Here is an 18,779-nt window from a genome sequence, read left to right on the forward strand (position 1 = left end):
CTTTATACTGTACATACAGCCCTATTCAGCCTTATAATCCTTTATACTGTACATACAGCCCTACTCAGCCTTATAATGCTTTATACTGTACATTCAGCCTTATAATACTTTATACGTTACATACAGCCCTATTCAGCCTTATAATCCTTTATACTGTACATACAGCCCTATTCAGCCTTATAATCCTTTATACTGTACATACAGCCCTACTCAGCCTTTTGATGCTTTATACTGTACATACAGCCCTATTCAGCCTTATAATGCTTTATACTGTACATACAGCCCTATTCAGCCTTATAATGCTTTATATTGTACATGCAGCCCTATTCAGCCTTATAATGCTTTATACTATACATGCAGCCCTATTCAGCCTTATAATGAACTCCATGTTGTTATGTGTCAGTATGGATGGATGGAACTCCATGTTGTTATGTGTCAGTATGTATAGATGGAACTCCATGTTGTTATGTGTCAGTATGTATAGATGGAACTCCATGTTGTTATGTGTCAGTATGGATGGATGGAACTCCATGTTGTTATGTGTCAGTATGTATAGATGGAACTCCATGTTGTTATGTGTCAGTATGGATGGATGGAACTCCATGTTGTTATGTGTCAGTATGTATAGATGGAACTCCATGTTGTTATGTGTCAGTATGTATAGATGGAACTCCATGTTGTTATGTGTCAGTATGTTTAGATGGAACTCCATGTTGTTATGTGTCAGTATGTATAGATGGAACTCCATGTTGTTATGTGTCAGTATGTATAGATGGAACTCCATGTTGTTATGTGTCAGTATGTATAGATGGAACTCCATGTTGTTATGTGTCAGTATGTATAGATGGAACTCCATGTTGTTATGTGTCAGTATGTATAGATGGAACTCCAGGAAACAGATGCAGAAATCCAAACACATAACCTACAACATCCCAACAAAACACTAACTGATTTGGTGTGTGTGTTGAGTGTGGCTCGTAGCTCATTGATATCGCCACACGCACGCACGCACGCACGCACGCACGCACGCACGCACGCACGCACGCACGCACGCACGCACGCACGCACGCACGCACGCACGCACACACACACACACACACACACACACACACACACACACACACACACACACACCTCTCCAACAGCTGAGCCTCTCTTTCAGTTCAAGGAGGGGGATCATTATGGATTGAGCTGTTGACGGGGCAGCCTTGTCTTTAAGCTGTCCCCATAATGTATACTTTGGATAGCAGTACTTTTGTTTTGCTTCCGGATTCACTATGTAAATAAACACCCTTTCACAGAAGTACTTTTTATTTGAGAGAGGTTAGGTTTTTCAGTTTAGCCTTCTGACATATGGTGGCAGCGGTGGGATGGCGCACCACAAATCAGTGAATTCCAAAAAGAGATGTAAAGGAATGCGTACAGGATCCCGTTCTCAGCAGCAGCATCAACTGTCAGAAAAGGTACCTAAAATTGAAACAGGATGGAATACCATGGAATTGTCTGGGGAAGAAGAGGTTAATTATGAGAAACTAGGGGCTCGACCAAGGGGCCTAACACAACCAGCACCGCTGGAGCTACCGGTTGAACCAGCAGATGCAGCCATAAAAGACCAGCTGACTGAAGGAGCAGCTGGGGGACCAGAGGACAATGAAAACTACCTGTTGAGGTTTGAGCAAATGGCCAAGATGTGGCGGTGGCCGGAGGTAGAGTGGGCCTGCAGGCTTGTCCCATTGCTCACAGGCAAGGTCTTAGAGGCTTACACAGCAATGGATGAGGGGTTGTCCAATGTCTACAAGGGCTTGAAGGAAGCGCTGCTGGTGAAGTTCGACATCTCCCCGGAGACCTACCGTCAACGCTTCAGAGCTGCATCGATGTCATCGGGTGAGTCGCCGACAGAGACGTACCACTGCCTCAAGGGCCTCTACCGACGATGGGTTCGACCGGAGGAGAAGACACAGGACGAGATCGGTGAGGTCGTCATCCTCGAGCAACTTCTACAAGTTCTCCCACACGACATTTTAACCTGGGTCCGAGAGCACGAGCCCAAGGATGGGCTTATGGGGGCCAAGCTTGCACTGCAGTACCTTAATGCACATAAAGGGGGCCCACCACAACCTGCAGCACCCGCTCCAAGGAGTTTCAAAGACACAAGGGACACCAGAGACGCCAGAGATGATGAAGGTAACTCTGGGGAGTATGTGTCTGGGAGGAGGGAGGTAAGGGATCATGCAGTTCGCTCTGATAGGAGGGGTTTGACCTGTTTTTATTGCCGCCAGCAGGGGCACAAAGCTTCATTGTGTCCACTACATAAATCCAAGCTCTCAGGTTAGTGTTATGTGCCCAGAGAGGGGGATGGTGTTCAGAATAGACAGAGTGGGGAAGGGTCAGTCTTGGTATCTGCAAAAGTGAATGGTAAAAGACTGATCAGAAAATGTAATGTACATGTTAATGACCTTGATTATGGTCACTGGACACTGATCCAATGTGTCCACGGTGACCAGTTGCAGCAGCCAACAGATGAGCTCACAGTTGAGATTCAGGGTCAGAAATACCTCCTTAAAGTTGTGGTAATGGAGAAGCTACCTTTTGAGATGATTTTGGGGAGTGATGTGCCTGTACTCTCTGATCTGTTGGGAAGTGTGGGGAGTCAGCTATATGAGCAATCAGTTTGCCAGCATGATGTTCACGTGTCATGCTCAGTTGTCACTCGTGCCCAGGTCAAAGCTGGTTTACAACCTCTGCCTGACTTGTGTGATAGTCTGTGCGAGGGGGGGAACCAAAGGGCCCAGAAAGTCACGCCGCCAGCGGCGTCTTGAGAAGTATGTGGGAACCCCTGTACCTGTTGCTGATGTGTCTGGGTTAGAGGTGCAATGGGAAGTTCCACAAAATTTTGCTACACTGCAGAAGTCTGACGCAACCTTGAAAGGTTTGTTTGACAAGGCCTTAGCTGGGGACAGCCAATCTTCATGTGGGGGGGATTTACACAGTAGACAACCACATACTCTACCTTGGGTCAGAAGCAGACATCAGGAAGTTAGTGGTGCAATCTACATGTAGACCACTTGTTCTCAACCTTGCACATACAGTTCCATGGGCAGGCCATCTAGGGCAACATAAGACCTATCTTAGGCTCCCGTTTCTTTTGGCCCTCCATGTATACTGATGTACAAATATACTGCAAAACATGCCCCACATGGCAGAAAACCAGTGCTGTCTGTAGGTCTGACCGGGCTTCTCTATGTTCACTGCCAGTTATCGCTACCCCATTCAAGAGAATTGCAATGGACATTGTTGGACCCTTGGAGAAGAGTAGCGCAGGTTACGAGTATATACTGGTGATCTGTGAGTATTCTACCCGGTTCCCAGAAGCCTTCCCACTCCGTTCCATAACCACTCCAAAAATAATCAGTGCTCTTGTTCAGCTCTTCTCTCGTGTAGGAATCCCAGATGAAATCCTGACGGACCAAGGGACAAACTTCACTTTGTGACTGATGGTTCAACTCCACCAACAGCTGGGCATTAAAGGCTTGAGAACCACTCCCTACCATCCCCAAACGCATTGGCTCATAGAGAGGTTCAATCAAACGCACAAGAACATGCTGAGGAAGTGTGTGGCCGACACTGGTAAAGACTGGGATAAGTGGTTATCCTTTCTGCTTTTTGCTTACAGGGAGGTGCCTCAGGCATCGACAGGTTTCTCGCCATTTGAACTCCTCTATGGGTGGCCAGTACAGGGACCACTGGACCCGCTGAAGAAGTGCTGGGAAAGTCCCCCAGTAGTTACCTCAGGACAGGGGATTGTCCAGTACGTCCTCCGGATGCGAGACTGGCTGGAGCGGTACCGAGAGGAAGCTAGGGTAAACCTTCAGCAAGCCGAGAAGACCCAGAAGAGAGGGTATTACCAGCACGCTTGCCACAGAGAGTTTGAGCCAGGACAGAAAGTCCTGCTCCTCCTTCCCTCGTCTACCAGCAAGCTCCTTGCGCAGTGGCAAGGGCCATACCTAATCGGGAGGAAGATGGGCCCGGTGACCAACGAGGTGCTGCACCCGGACAAGGGAAAGGAGAAGCAAACCTACCATGTGAACCTTCTCAAGGCCTGGGAGGAGAGAGAGGAAGTCTCCAAGGGGAAGTCCTTTCTGGTCCGCAGAGTAGAAGAAGAGGATGAGTCGGAGGGGGTCACAGAGGCATGGAAAGGATGAGCGGAGGTCATACTGGCTCACCTGGAAGAAGACAAGCAAGATGAGCTGAAGCAGCTGTTTGGCATGTATCCGGCCCTCTTCAGTCAGAGACCAGAAAGAACCAAAGTCCTGGAACATGTCATCCGTTTGAAGCCTGGCCAGAACCCTGTCTGCCAGCATCCTTACCGTGTGCCTGAGAGGCTGGTGGTAGCCCTCAAGGATAGAGATGGATGTTGTCGAGCCGTCTTCAAGTGAATGGAGCAGCCCCATTGTCATTGTCCCAAAGAAAGATGGCTCTTTGCGCGTCTGCATGGACTTCCATAAGGTGAATGCCATCTCACAGTTTGATGCCTACCCCATGCCCAGCATTGACGACTTGCTGGAGAGAATAGGGAGAGCTCATTACATTACCACATTGGATCTCTGCAAAGGGTACTGGCAGGTGCCCCTGGACGAACAATCCAAGGCCTACACTGCCTTCCGGATGCCGATGGGCCTGTTCCAGTTCAAGGTTATGCCGTTTGGCCTTCATGGGGCCCCTGCGACTTTCCAGAGGCTGATGGACAAGGTCCTCCAGGACTGTGACGATTGCTGTGCTGCTTACTTGGACGACGTGGTGATCTACAGCCACTCCTGGGAGGAGCACATACAGCATCTTAGCAGAGTCCTGGGGAAGATCCATGATGCAGGCCTCACGCTTAACCTCCTGAAGTGTGAGTGGGCAAAACAGGAGACAAAGTACCTGGGTTACCAGCTGGGTAAGGGTGAAGTTCGGCCTCAGGTGGACAAAGTGGAGTCCATCAGGAACAGCCCTCAACCCAGAACCAAGAAACAGGTGAAGTCCTTCCTAGGTCTGGCAGGGTAGTACCGGAGATTCATTCCGCAGTTCTCAACCATCGCTGTCCCTCTGACCAACCTCACTTCAAAGGTGGCCAGCAACCCTGTGAAGTGGACTGAGGAGAGTGAGGAAGCTTTCATGATGCTGAAAAAAACGCCTGTGCTCATTCCCTGTTTTCCAGAGCCCTGATTTTCAGAAGAGGTTTCTCGTACAGGTGGACGCTTCGGCTGTGGGAATTGGAGCTGTACTGGCCCACATGGAGCCAGGAGAAGAGCTCCCCGTGCTGTACCTGAGTCGGAAGCTGTTGCCCAGGGAAACTAGGTATTCAACAATCGAGAAGGAGTGCCTGGCTATAAAGTGGGCACTAGATAGCCTCCGTTACTACCTTCTTGGGAGGGAATTTGACCTGCACACGGTCCACAGAGCCCTGACCTGGATCCAGACCATGAAGGACTGGAATTCTTCTGTGACCAGGTGGTATCTGGAGCTCCAGCCCCTCAGGTTCTGTGTCCGTCACAAGGCAGGAAAAGAAAACGTCACGGCGGACTACCTATCCCGGCTCCTGAACCTGGTCGCTTCAGGAGAGGAGGAAGGTAATGTGACGGAGAAGTCCATCACTGGCCGCGGGCAGCGCTTGGTATACTAACACACACACACACACTCAGCGCGCCTCCCTGCTCCGTTATCAGCTCCGTTAACAATGTGGGTCGACACACCAGTTAACGTTCCTATCTTAGTACATACATTTCACACTTTATTCTTACCTCCCGTCAGTAACAGTTTATGGTATAAAGAATATACATACAAGTGTTCATGTTTAATTTAAGCAACGTTTATTGTACTTATCAATGTTATGGATGAGCATGTTGTTTGTTTGGTTCTGTTCCTCTCTCTCCATCTCTGTAGCTTCCGGGTATGCTGGGATAAGGACCAGAGCTACGGTAATCGGGCTGGCTTTGTAGTGCCTGTCCCGAATGGTTGGTTCGTGTGAATGGGCATAGTGGAAGACTCCATGTTAGTAGGGAAGGGATTTTGTATGGAACCCCAGGAAACAGATGGAGTGTTGGGTGGGGCTCATAGCTCATTGATATCGCCACACACACACACACACACACACACACACACACACACACACAGTGATTCCTTACCCTTGGCCTGACAGTGTAAGTCGACGTTCCTGTCCACCGCTGCTACAGTCTTCAGTCTGGGTTCAGCAGTGAAGTATGGAGGCTCTGAAACACACACACACACACACACAGCAAGAGAAAATAGATAGTTAGAGCAATACTTCAATGTCATTACCAGTCAGAGAGAGAGAGAGAGAGAGAGAGAGAGAGAGAGAGAGAGAGAGAGAGAGAGAGAGAGAGAGAGGGAGATGGAGAGAGATAGAGATTTCTCTCCCTCCTTCCTCTGCCCTCTCTCTCTCCCTCTCTTCTTTATCTCTCCATTCTGTGTTCCTCTAGAAGTCGACAGAGAGAATCTCCACCAGCTGAGAGCAACAGCCACAACAGACCAGCGGGTCCAGAACAGTGTTCTGTTGTTGTTCATATTGTTAATACTCCTAGCGGGGGATTGGACTGAAGTATGACTCTTCACTCAGCACACAGACAACGACGACACACACAAACACTCCTCCTCCCGTGTGTGTGTGTCGAACCTGCTGTACCTTGTGGACAAGACAACGAGGAGAGCGAGAGAGACACTTGGCATGACACTGATAAAAACAGAAACATTCATCTCCGTCACACACTAACACACACAGCGTGCACAGAACAGCAGCAAACGGTGGGTCGGTTAGGAGGGGAGACAGGTTTGTGCTTAGAGTTTTAATACATGCTGTCTTTGTCTCTCTCTCTCTCTTTTTTTGTTTGTTCGTCTCTATGTGATTTAGTAACACTTGTTCATTGTTTGGAAGGGCAGATGTACACATTCACACACCCTTTCCCTACGTGCCATCACACTCACACACAAACACAAAACACACACCATCTTAACCTACACCAGTTCTCTGGTCAAAAGATAGAGATAGAGAGAGAATAGAGAAAGAGAATGGAGAGAGAGAGAGAATAGAGAGAATAGAGAGAGAAGAGAGAGAATAGAGAGAATAGAGAGATGGAGTATAAATATGCACTAGCGTACTTCTGAGAGTACGCTATCCAACCTCTCTCTCTCTCTCGCTCTCTCTCTCAGCAATCATGAAGCATCAAAAGCTATTGAGTAACCCAGCAAAAAGAAGTTTATCTTCATCAATCACCTTGTGTGTGTTTACCATACCGACACACACACCAACACACACACACACACACACACACACACACACACACACACACACAAATACACACACATATACACACGTACAGAGGAGGCGTGGGCTGTGTCTGTTTGAGGTGCGTTATATGTGGAGAGTGTAAGTGTGTGTGTGCTTATTGATTGTTGACTCTGGAAACAAAATCATTTCATCTGAGACTGAAAACATTTGTTCTGTTCTGAGAAAGGAACCATGGTGAATGTGTTATAACAGAAAGGAACCATGGTGAATGTGTTATAACAGAAAGGAACCATGGTGAATGTGTTATAACAGAAAGGAACCATGGTGAATGTGTTATAACAGAAAGGAACCATGGTGAATGTGTTATAACAGAAAGGAACCATGGTGAATGTGTTATAACAGAAAGGAACCATGGTGAATGTGTTATAACAGAAAGGAACCATGGTGAATGTGTAATAACAGAAAGGAACCATGGTGAATGTGTAATAACAGAAAGGAACCATGGTGAATGTGTAATAACAGAAAGGAACCATGGTGAATGTGTTATAACAGAAAGGAACCATGGTGAATGTGTTATAACAGAAAGGAACCATGGTGAATGTGTAATAACAGAAAGGAACCATGGTGAATGTGTAATAACAGAAAGGAACCATGGTGAATGTGTAATAACAGAAAGGAACCATGGTGAATGTGTTATAACAGAAAGGAACCATGGTGAATGTGTAATAACAGAAAGGAACCATGGTGAATGTGTAATAACAGAAAGGAACCATGGTGAATGTGACAGAAAGGAACCATGGTGAATGTGTTATAACAGAAAGGAACCATGGTGAATGTGACAGAAAGGAACCATGGTGAATGTGTTATAACAGAAAGGAACCATGGTGAATGTGACAGAAAGGAACCATGGTGAATGTGTTATAACAGAAAGGAACCATGGTGAATGTGTTATAACAGAAAGGAACCATGGTGAATGTGTTATAACAGAAAGGAACCATGGTGAATGTGTAATAACAGAAAGGAACCATGGTGAATGTGTTATAACAGAAAGGAACCGTGGTGAATGTGACAGAAAGGAACCATGGTGAATGTGTTATAACAGAAAGGAACCATGGTGAATGTGACAGAAAGGAACCATGGTGAATGTGTTATAACAGAAAGGAACCATGGTGAATGTGTTATAACAGAAAGGAACCATGGTGAATGTGTTATAACAGAAAGGAACCATGGTGAATGTGTTATAACAGAAAGGAACCATGGTGAATGTGTAATAACAGAAAGGAACCGTGGTGAATGTGACAGAAAGGAACCATGGTGAATGTGACAGAAAGGAACCATGGTGAATGTGTAATAACAGAAAGGAACCATGGTGAATGTGTAATACAGAAAGGAACCATGGTGAATGTGTTATAACAGAAAGGAACCATGGTGAATGTGTTATAACAGAAAGGAACCATGGTGAATGTGTAATAACAGAAAGGAACCATGGTGAATGTGTTATAACAGAAAGGAACCATGGTGAATGTGTAATAACAGAAAGGAACCATGGTGAATGTGTTATAACAGAAAGGAACCATGGTGAATGTGACAGAAAGGAACCATGGTGAATGTGTTATAACAGAAAGGAACCATGGTGAATGTGTAATAACAGAAAGGAACCATGGTGAATGTGTTATAACAGAAAGGAACCATGGTGAATGTGTAATAACAGAAAGGAACCATGGTGAATGTGTTATAACAGAAAGGAACCATGGTGAATGTGTTATAACAGAAAGGAACCATGGTGAATGTGTAATAACAGAAAGGAACCATGGTGAATGTGTAATAACAGAAAGGAACCATGGTGAATGTGTTATAACAGAAAGGAACCATGGTGAATGTGTTATAACAGAAAGGAACCATGGTGAATGTGTTATAACAGAAAGGAACCATGGTGAATGTGTTATAACAGAAAGGAACCATGGTGAATGTGTAATAACAGAAAGGAACCATGGTGAATGTGTTATAACAGAAAGGAACCATGGTGAATGTGTTATAACAGAAAGGAACCATGGTGAATGTGTTATAACAGAAAGGACCCATGGTGAATGTGTTATAACAGAAAGGAACCATGGTGAATGTGTTATAACAGAAAGGAACCATGGTGAATGTGTAATAACAGAAAGGAACCATGGTGAATGTGTTATAACAGAAAGGAACCATGGTGAATGTGTTATAACAGAAAGGAACCATGGTGAATGTGTTATAACAGAAAGGACCCATGGTGAATGTGTTATAACAGAAAGGAACCATGGTGAATGTGTTATAACAGAAAGGAACCATGGTGAATGTGTTATAACAGAAAGGAACCATGGTGAATGTGTAATAACAGAAAGGAACCATGGTGAATGTGTTATAACAGAAAGGAACCATGGTGAATGTGTTATAACAGAAAGGAACCATGGTGAATGTGTTATAACAGAAAGGAACCATGGTGAATGTGTTATAACAGAAAGGAACCATGGTGAATGTGTTATAACAGAAAGGAACCATGGTGAATGTGTTATAACAGAAAGGAACCATGGTGAATGTGTTATAACAGAAAGGAACCATGGTGAATGTGTAATAACAGAATGGAACCATGATGAATGTGTAATAACAGAAAGGAATGTGTGTGTGTTTAAGTGTATGTAATATTATAAAAGGAAGTGTGGGTCCATCGAGAGCATCCTGACTGGTAGCATCTCAACCTGGTATCGCAACTGCTCGACCTCCGACCGCAGTACAGTGAGGTGTGTTTTGTTCCAAGCACAGTGAGGTGTATTGTACCCAGTACAGTGAGGTGTGTTTTGTTCCAAGTACAGTGAGGTGTGTTGTACCCAGTACAGTGAGGTGTGTTTTGTACCAACTACAATGAGGTGTGTTTTGTACCCAGTCAGGGGCGGAAATCCCGGGGGGATATGATTTGTCCCCCAAAAATATGATTTGTCCCCCCCAATATATCACTGAAACATAACTATGTAATTTAAATAATATTAATAATACGCAATGAAAGCAATTGTGCTGATTATAGACACTTAATAGCGCGTTTTTAAGTTTCAAAAGATTGCGACCCCCCCACCCTTTGCCTCACAATGGTTTGATCCACTGCCAGTTCCCTGGCAAGGTAACAGAGGGGTCGTATCTACTGTCTGAAAGGCACTCAATGAACGTAACTGACATGAGGTTAATCCAGTCAATCGCGCACACACACTAGCTGAATATACAGAGCTAGCGCGCAAATATTAACTATTAAGCTAGCTAGTACCTATTCCATTTATGTGGCCTCGTCAAAGATGGAATCTTTGCTATCGTCAATTTATTCCAAGATCAGCATGCAGATGATGTAAGTTAGTGCTTCAAAGTCCCTGTGATAAGGTTAGCGATAAACTGAAGTCCAAATTGAACAGAACTACACTCTCTTCTACCATTGTCTTAAATATATTTAATGGTCTCGTTGCAAAAGCTAAATTGTCGCAAGGGAACTTTTATTTATTTATTTTATTTCACCTTTATTTAACCCGGGTAGCAAAGATTATAGCAAACACCACTGAAACGGAATTGGTGCTCGCTAGCTTTGCAAATTCAGCTATTGTTGGAAGCCAGCCAATATGAAACAAACTATTAAAATTACAAAAGGTTGCAGCATATGTTGTGTAAATGGTGAACTCATACAGCTATCAACTCTTGTCATTTTAATCCGTTTCACATTTGCTAGCTACCTTTTAGATCGAAGCCCAAATAGAATGATAAAAGATAAGATGATAGAAGCCCATCTCCTACTGTAAATAACCTACACACTGTGTGTGCGTGTAGCCAGCCAGCCAGGTAGAAAAATGGCAGAAAAATAAAAGACGGACATCAGAGTATTTTTCAGTACACCAAAACGCATAGTAAAAACCTAGTAGCCTAATATCTCAAAGACTAGTTGATAAAATGTTCATAAGAAAGAAATGAAATTCTAATGGAAATGTTTCACAATGATGTCATTAGGCAGAGCAGGCAACAGATGGCACACAGACAGCAGAGTTGGGGACAGATATGCAGGGACAGACTGGCAGAGACAGGGAGTCTCAGGTAAGTTTGTTGAGTCTTTGTTTGGCAACATTATGAAAGGTTCTCAATTTCTTTGACTTCTAAAATAGGAACATAATTGGAAAATGCCATGGATACCCCCACTCTCAACTTAAACTGGTGACTGAACAAAGATTTGTTAAAGGCAATGGTATTGCTGTTGTGATTAGTTGTGTAGTTTTGGGTACCGGTAGTTAGGAGTACGGCAAACACCTTATTTCTTTGGTTCCTCAATATACATTTACCATATTACAATGTAGGCTATGTGTTACAGCACTACTTTTGGTGTCCCCCCCAGGAATTGCTCTTGAGAAAATTTCATGTAATTGTCCCCTCCAAAGTTGATATCAGATTTTCGCCCCTGTACACAGTACAGTGAGGTGTGGTGTACCCAGTACAGTGAGGTGTGTTTTGTACCAACTACAATGAGGTGTGTTTTGTACCCAGTACAGTGAGGTGTGGTGTACCCAGTACAGTGAGGTGTGGTGTACCCAGTACAGTTAGGTGTGTCGTACCCAGTACAGTGAGGTGTGGTGTACCCAGTACAGTGAGGTGTGTCGTACCCAGTACAGTGAGGTGTGGTGTACCCAGTACAGTTAGGTGTGTCGTACCCAGTACAGTGAGGTGTGTTTTGTACCCAGTACAGTGAGGTGTGTCGTACCCAGTACAGTGAGGTGTGGTGTACCCAGTACAGTGAGGTGTGTCGTACCCAGTACAGTGAGGTGTGGTGTAACCGGTACAGTGAGGTGTGTCGTACCCGGTACAGTGAGGTGTGTTGTACCCAGTAAAGTGAGGTGTGTTGTACCCAGTACAGTGAGGTGTGTTGTACCCAGTACAGTTAGGTGTGTCGTACCCAGTACAGTGAGGTGTGTCGTACCCAGTACAGTGAGGTGTGTTGTACCCAGTAAAGTGAGGTGTGTTGTACCCAGTACAGTGAGGTGTGTTGTACCCAGTACAGTGAGGTGTGTTGTACCCAGTACAGTGAGGTGTGTTGTACCCAGTACAGTTAGGTGTGTCGTACCCAGTACAGTTAGGTGTGTCGTACCCAGTACAGTGAGGTGTGTTGTACCCAGTACAGTGAGGTGTGTTGTACCCAGTAAAGTGAGGTGTGTTGTACCCAGTACAGTTAGGTGTGTTGTACCCAGTAAAGTGAGGTGTGTTGTACCCAGTACAGTGAGGTGTGTTGTACCCAGTACAGTGAGGTGTGTTGTACCCAGTAAAGTTAGGTGTGTTGTACCCAGTAAAGTTAGTTGTGTCGTACCCAGGACAGTGAGATGGGCCCGGGCCTCGGTGGGTCTGGTGGTGGAGTTAAGAAGCGACGCCTCACACACGTACACGCCCCCGTCTGAGAGGGATGGGCTAGAGAGGGTCAGGCGACGCCCAAACACGCCCACTCCACTGGCCAGTCGACGCCCATTACGTTTCCACGACAACACCAGCCTCTCCACCGGCCTGGGGAGAAAACAACAAATTAACCAATCAATCTATTAATTACTCATCTAGCAAATCAATCAACCAATTAAACAATCAATCAATCACATTATCAATCTATTTATTAATCAATCAGTCAATCAGTAAATCAATGAATGACAGTGGAACAGCTTCCAGTCTTCATAGAGGTTAATGCGGTTACACAACTACTGTACTACTGAACTACTGAACTGCTGTACTGTACTACTGAACTACTGTACTGCACTACTGTATTGTACTACTGAACTACTGTACTGCTGAACTACTGTACTGTACTGCTGAACTACTGTACTGCTGAACTACTGTACTGTACTGCTGAACTACTGTACTGTACTGCTGAACTACTGTACTGCTGAACTACTGTACTGTACTGTACTGTACTGCTGAACTACTGAACTGCTGAACTACTGTACTGCTGAATTACTGTACTGCTGAATTACTGTACTGCTGTACTGTACTACTGTACTGCTGAACTACTGTACTGTACTGCTGAACTACTGTACTGCTGAACTACTGTACTACTGAACTACTGTACTGCTGAACTACTGTACTGCTGAACTACTGTACTGCTGTACTGTACTACTGTACTGCTGAACTACTGTACTGCTGTACTGTACTGATGAACTACTGTACTACTGTACTGCTGTACTGTACTACTGTATTGTACTACTGAACTACTGTACTGCTGAACTACTGTACTGTACTGTAGAACTACTGTACTGCTGAACTACTGTACTGTACTGCTGAACTACTGTACTGTACTGTACTGCTGAACTACTGTACTACTGAACTACTGTACTGCTGAACTACTGTACTGCTGAACTACTGTACTGTACTACTGAACTACTGTACTGCTGAATTACTGTACTACTGTACTACTGTACTGTACTGTACTGCTGAACTACTGTACTGCTGAACTACTGTACTGCTGTACTGTACTACTGAACTACTGTACTGCTGAACTACTGTACTGCTGTACTGTACTACTGTACTGTACTACTGTACTGCTGAACTACTGTACTGCTCTACTGTACTACTGTACTGATGAACTACTGTACTACTGTACTGCTGAACTACCGTACTGCTGAACTACTGAACTACTGTACTGCTGAACTACTGTACTACTGAACTACTGTACTGCTGAACTACTGTACTGCTGAACTACTGTACTGCTGTACTGCTGAACTACTGTACTACTGAACTACTGTACTACTGTACTACTGAACTACTGAACTACTGAACTACTGAACTGTCTACTAGAAGGGGGTATTGGCACCATGAGACAAAACAACATCAAGACAACATTTCTGATGTCTACACCATCTAAAACACTTTATTACTGTGGAGGGGTGCGTGTGTGTGTGTGTGTGTGTGTGTGTGTGTGTGGTGTGTGTGTGTGTGTGTGTGTGTGTGTGTGTGTGTGTGTGTGTGTGTGTGAGAGAGAGAGTGAGTGTGTGTGTGTTAGACAGAGGTGCTGAGGCAGGGTGAAAGACAGACTGACTGCTCTAATCAACACTTTCTAAACTGGTCTTGGAGGGGAGAGAGAGAGAGGGGGGGAGGGGATGGAGGATAGGAGGGGAGGAGGGGAGGGAGACAGAGAGAGGAGGGGAAGGAGGATAGGAGGAGGGGAGGAGAGAGGGGGGGAAGGAGGATAGGAGAGGAGGGGAGGGAGAGAGAGGGGAGGGAGGAAAGGAGGATATGAGGGGAGGGGAAGGAGAGAGAGAGATTAGGAGTGCTAAAGAGAGAGGGAGGTTAAAGGAGAGGGAGAGTTGAGTCCAACTTCTTCCTGTCATTTGAGGTTTAAAGCCTCACTGACAGGGTGAGGCCAGGTCTGTTGTGTGCGTGTGTGTGTGTGTGTGTGTGTGTGTGTGTGTGTGTGTGTGTGTGTGTGTGTGGTGTGTGTGTGTGTGTTACCTGGCGTTGGCAATACACTCCAGTGTAGTTTCCCTCCCTGCCACGACAGACATATTCTTCGGACCAATCACAATGACCGGAGCCACGGGGACAACCAGAGCATCAGGGTCTGAGAGAGAGAGAAAAAGGGAGGAGAGGGAGAGAAAGGGGGGAGGGAGAGAGAAAGGGGGGAGGGAGCGAGAAAGGGAGGGAGGGAGGGAGAGAAAGAGGGGGTAGAGGGAGGGAGGGAGGGAGGGAGGGAGGGAGGGAGGGAGGGAGGGAGGGAGGGAGGGAGAAAGAGGGGGGAGAGAGAGAGAGAAAGAGGTGGGAGAGGGAGTGAGAGAAAGAGAGAGAGGGTGAGAGAGGGTGAGAGAGAAAGGAGGGAGAGTGAGAGAGAGAGAACGAAGGAGGGAAAGAAGAGAGAAGGAGGGGGGAGAGAGAGAGAAAGAGAGGGGGAGAGAAAGAAAGAGAAATTTCAACTCAACACATATCTAAAAACAAATATCTGAATGAAGAGCGAGAGAGCGAGTGTGTGTGTGTGTGTGTGTGTGTGTGTGTGTGTGTGTGTGTGTGTGTGTGATTGATAGTTGACTAAGACAGTAGAGGACGGTAGTGATTGATTCATCACAGACAGATGTAGATTGCCTAACAACTCTACCTCTCTGTCTCTCTCATCATTTTGTTCATCCATAAGGTATGTATGTTTCTGTTCTTCCTAGCGTTCTTCTTTCTCTTCTATGTCTGTGAACTTAGTTCACTCAGCGTCTCTCTCTCTCTCTAGTCTCTGCAACAGCTGAATCATTTGAACTAGACTACATGACAGAAAGACTGGGAGTGTACACCACTGGTCAAAAGTTTTACAACACCTACTAATTCAAGGGTTTTTCTTTATTTTTTTCTATTATCTACATTGTAGATCTTAAAATGTTCCGTATTGACTGACATTCATGTCTTGATGGACTGTTGTTTCTCTTTGCTTATTTGAGATGTTCTTGCCATAATATGGACTTGGTCTTTTACCAAATAGGGCTATCTTCTGTATACTCACCCTACCATGTCACAACACAACTGATTGGCTCAAATGCATTAAGAATGAAAGAAATTCCACAAATTAACTTTTAATAAGACACACCTGTTAATTTAAATGCATTCCAGGTGACCACATCATGAAGCTGGTTGAGAGAATGCCAAGAGTGTGAAAAGCTGTCATCAAGACCAAGGTTGGCTGTTTAACACAAGGTTACTACATGATTCCATATGTGATATTTCATAGTTTTGATGTCTTCATTATTATTCTACAATGTAGAAAATAGTAAAAAGAAAAGAAAAACCTTTGAATGAGAAGGAGATCTAAAACCTTTGACCGGTAGTGTATGTGTCTACGGTGTGAGAGAAAGAGCATGGGAAGTGCGCATGTGTGTGTCCGTGTGTCTGGTAACTGGTGTTGGACCTGGGGACTAGTAACAACCAGCTAGTAGACCATGTCTGGTAACTGGTAGAGGACCTGGGGACTAGTAACAACCAGCTGGTAGACCATATCTGGTAACTGGTAGAGGACCTGGGGACTAGTAACAACCAGCTGGTAGACCATGTCTGGTAACTGGTAGAGGACCTGGGGACTAGTAACAACCAGCTGGTAGACCATATCTGGTAACTGGTAGAGGACCTGGGGACTAGTAACAACCAGCTGGTAGACCATGTCTGGTAACTGGTAGAGGACCTGGGGACTAGTAACAACCAGCTAGTAGACCATGTCTGGTAACTGGTAGAGGACCTGGGGACTAGTAACAACCAGCTGGTAGACCATATCTGGTAACTGGTAGAGGACCTGGGGACTAGTAACAACCAGCTGGTAGACCATGTCTGGTAACTGGTAGAGGACCTGGGGACTAGTAACAACCAGCTGGTAGACCATGTCTGGTAACTGGTAGAGGACCTGGGTACCAGTAACAACCAGCTGGTAGACCATGTCTGGTAACTGGTAGAGGACCTGGGGACTCGTAACAACCAGCTAGTAGACCATGTCTGGTAACTGGTAGAGGACCTGGGGACTAGTAACAGCCAGCTAGTTGACCATGTCTGGTAACTGGTAGAGGACCTGGGGACTAGTAACAACCAGCTAGTAGACCATATCTGGTAACTGGTAGAGGACCTGGGTACCAGTAACAACCAGCTGGTAGACCATGTCTGGTAACTGGTAGAGGACCTGGGGACTAGTAACAACCAGCTGGTAGACCATGTCTGGTAACTGGTAGAGGACCTGGGGACTCGTAACAACCAGCTGGTAGACCATGTCTGGTAACTGGTAGAGGACCTGGGGACTAGTAACAACCAGCTAGTAGACCATGTCTGGTAACTGGTAGAGGACCTGGGGACTAGTAACAACCAGCTGGTAGACCATGTCTGGTAACTGGTGTTGGACCTGGGGACTAGTAACAACCAGCTGGTAGACCATGTCTGGTAACTGGTAGAGGACCTGGGTACTAGTAACAACCAGCTGGTAGGCCATGTCTGGTAACTGGTAGAGGACCTTGGGACTAGTAACAACCAGCTGGTAGACCATGTCTGGTAACTGGTAGAGGACCTGGGGACTAGTAACAACCAGCTAGTAGACCATGTCTGGTAACTGGTAGAGGACCTGGGGACTAGTAACAACCAGCTAGTAGACCATGTCTGGTAACTGGTAGAGGACCTGGGGACTAGTAACAACCAGCTAGTAGACCATGTCTGGTAACTGGTAGAGGACCTGGGGACTAGTAACAACCAGCTAGTAGACCATGTCTGGTAACTGGTAGAGGACCTGGGGACTAGTAACAACCAGCTAGTTGACCATGTCTGGTAACTGGTAGAGGACCTGGGGACTAGTAACAGCCAGCTAGTTGACCATGTCTGGTAACTGGTAGAGGACCTGGGGACTAGTAACAACCAGCTGGTAGACCATGTCTGGTAACTGGTAGAGGACCTGGGTACCAGTAACAACCAGCTAGTTGACCATGTCTGGTAACTGGTAGAGGACCTGGGGACTAGTAACAGCCAGCTAGTTGACCATGTCTGGTAACTGGTAGAGGACCTGGGGACTAGTAACAGCCAGCTAGTTGACCATGTCTGGTAACTGGTAGAGGACCTGGGGACTAGTAACAACCAGCTGGTAGACCATGTCTGGTAACTGGTAGAGGACCTGGGGACTAGTAACAACCAGCTAGTTGACCATGTCTGGTAACTGGTAGAGGACCTGGGGACTAGTAACAGCCAGCTAGTTGACCATGTCTGGTAACTGGTAGAGGACCTGGGGACTAGTAACAACCAGCTGGTAGACCATGTCTGGTTACTGGTAGAGGACCTGGGGACTAGTAACAACCAGCTGGTAGACCATGTCTGGTAACTGGTAGAGGACCTGGGGACTAGTAACAGCCAGCTAGTAGACCATGTCTGGTAACTGATAGAGGACCTGGGGACTAGTAACAACCAGCTAGTAGACCATATCTGGTAACTGATAGAGGACCTGGGGACTAGTAACAACCAGCTAGTAGACCATATCTGGTAACTGGTAGAGGACCTGGGGACTAGTAACAACCAGCTAGTAGACCATATCTGGTAACTGGTAGAGGACCTGGGGACTAGTAACAACCAGCTAGTTGACCATGTCTGGTAACTGGTAGAGGTAGAGGTGAGCAGGCTACAGAAGTAAAGAGGGCTGTACTTTAAACACACACACGCTCCACATGTACACAATACACACATCCACTCCAATTTAAACAATCAACTTTGGAGAGGTTGGTTGCTTTTCAGCGTGTGTGTATCCTGCCGTGTGTGTGAGCTTGTGTGTGTATTGCTGTGGCAGCATAAGGACTCCCTGTGGAGATTATACAATGAAACTCCTCAAAATCAAATCATTCTATTGGATTAAATACCAGGAAAAGGAGAGGGGAGGGATGGAGGGAGGGTTGATGCATAAATGAATGAGGCCTGAGTACGGAAGGCTTTCATTGGTTCCCTGAGCTAATGTCTATAAGGCTATAAATCAACAGGCTAACAC

The 18,779-nt window shown here is 45.8% G+C and overlaps 1 protein-coding gene across 1 annotated transcript in view; it reads right to left on the bottom strand.

The window, feature by feature from the left end:
* The window catches only part of LOC106594732 (protein sidekick-1), a 414,915-nt gene that overhangs the window by 132,469 nt on the left and 263,667 nt on the right, over positions 1–18,779 (bottom strand). The window contains exons 6-8 of the mRNA XM_082969524.1: positions 14,765–14,873; positions 12,642–12,832; positions 6,168–6,251 (exon numbers count right to left, since the gene is read on the bottom strand). Of these exons, the coding sequence (XP_082825650.1) occupies positions 6,168–6,251; positions 12,642–12,832; positions 14,765–14,873 (384 nt within the window). The remainder of the gene's footprint in view (positions 1–6,167; positions 6,252–12,641; positions 12,833–14,764; positions 14,874–18,779) is intronic.

This window comes from Salmo salar, chromosome 02 (assembly GCF_965601325.2).
Source record: "Salmo salar chromosome 02, fSalSal1, whole genome shotgun sequence".
Classification (NCBI taxonomy): Eukaryota; Metazoa; Chordata; class Actinopteri; order Salmoniformes; family Salmonidae; genus Salmo; species Salmo salar.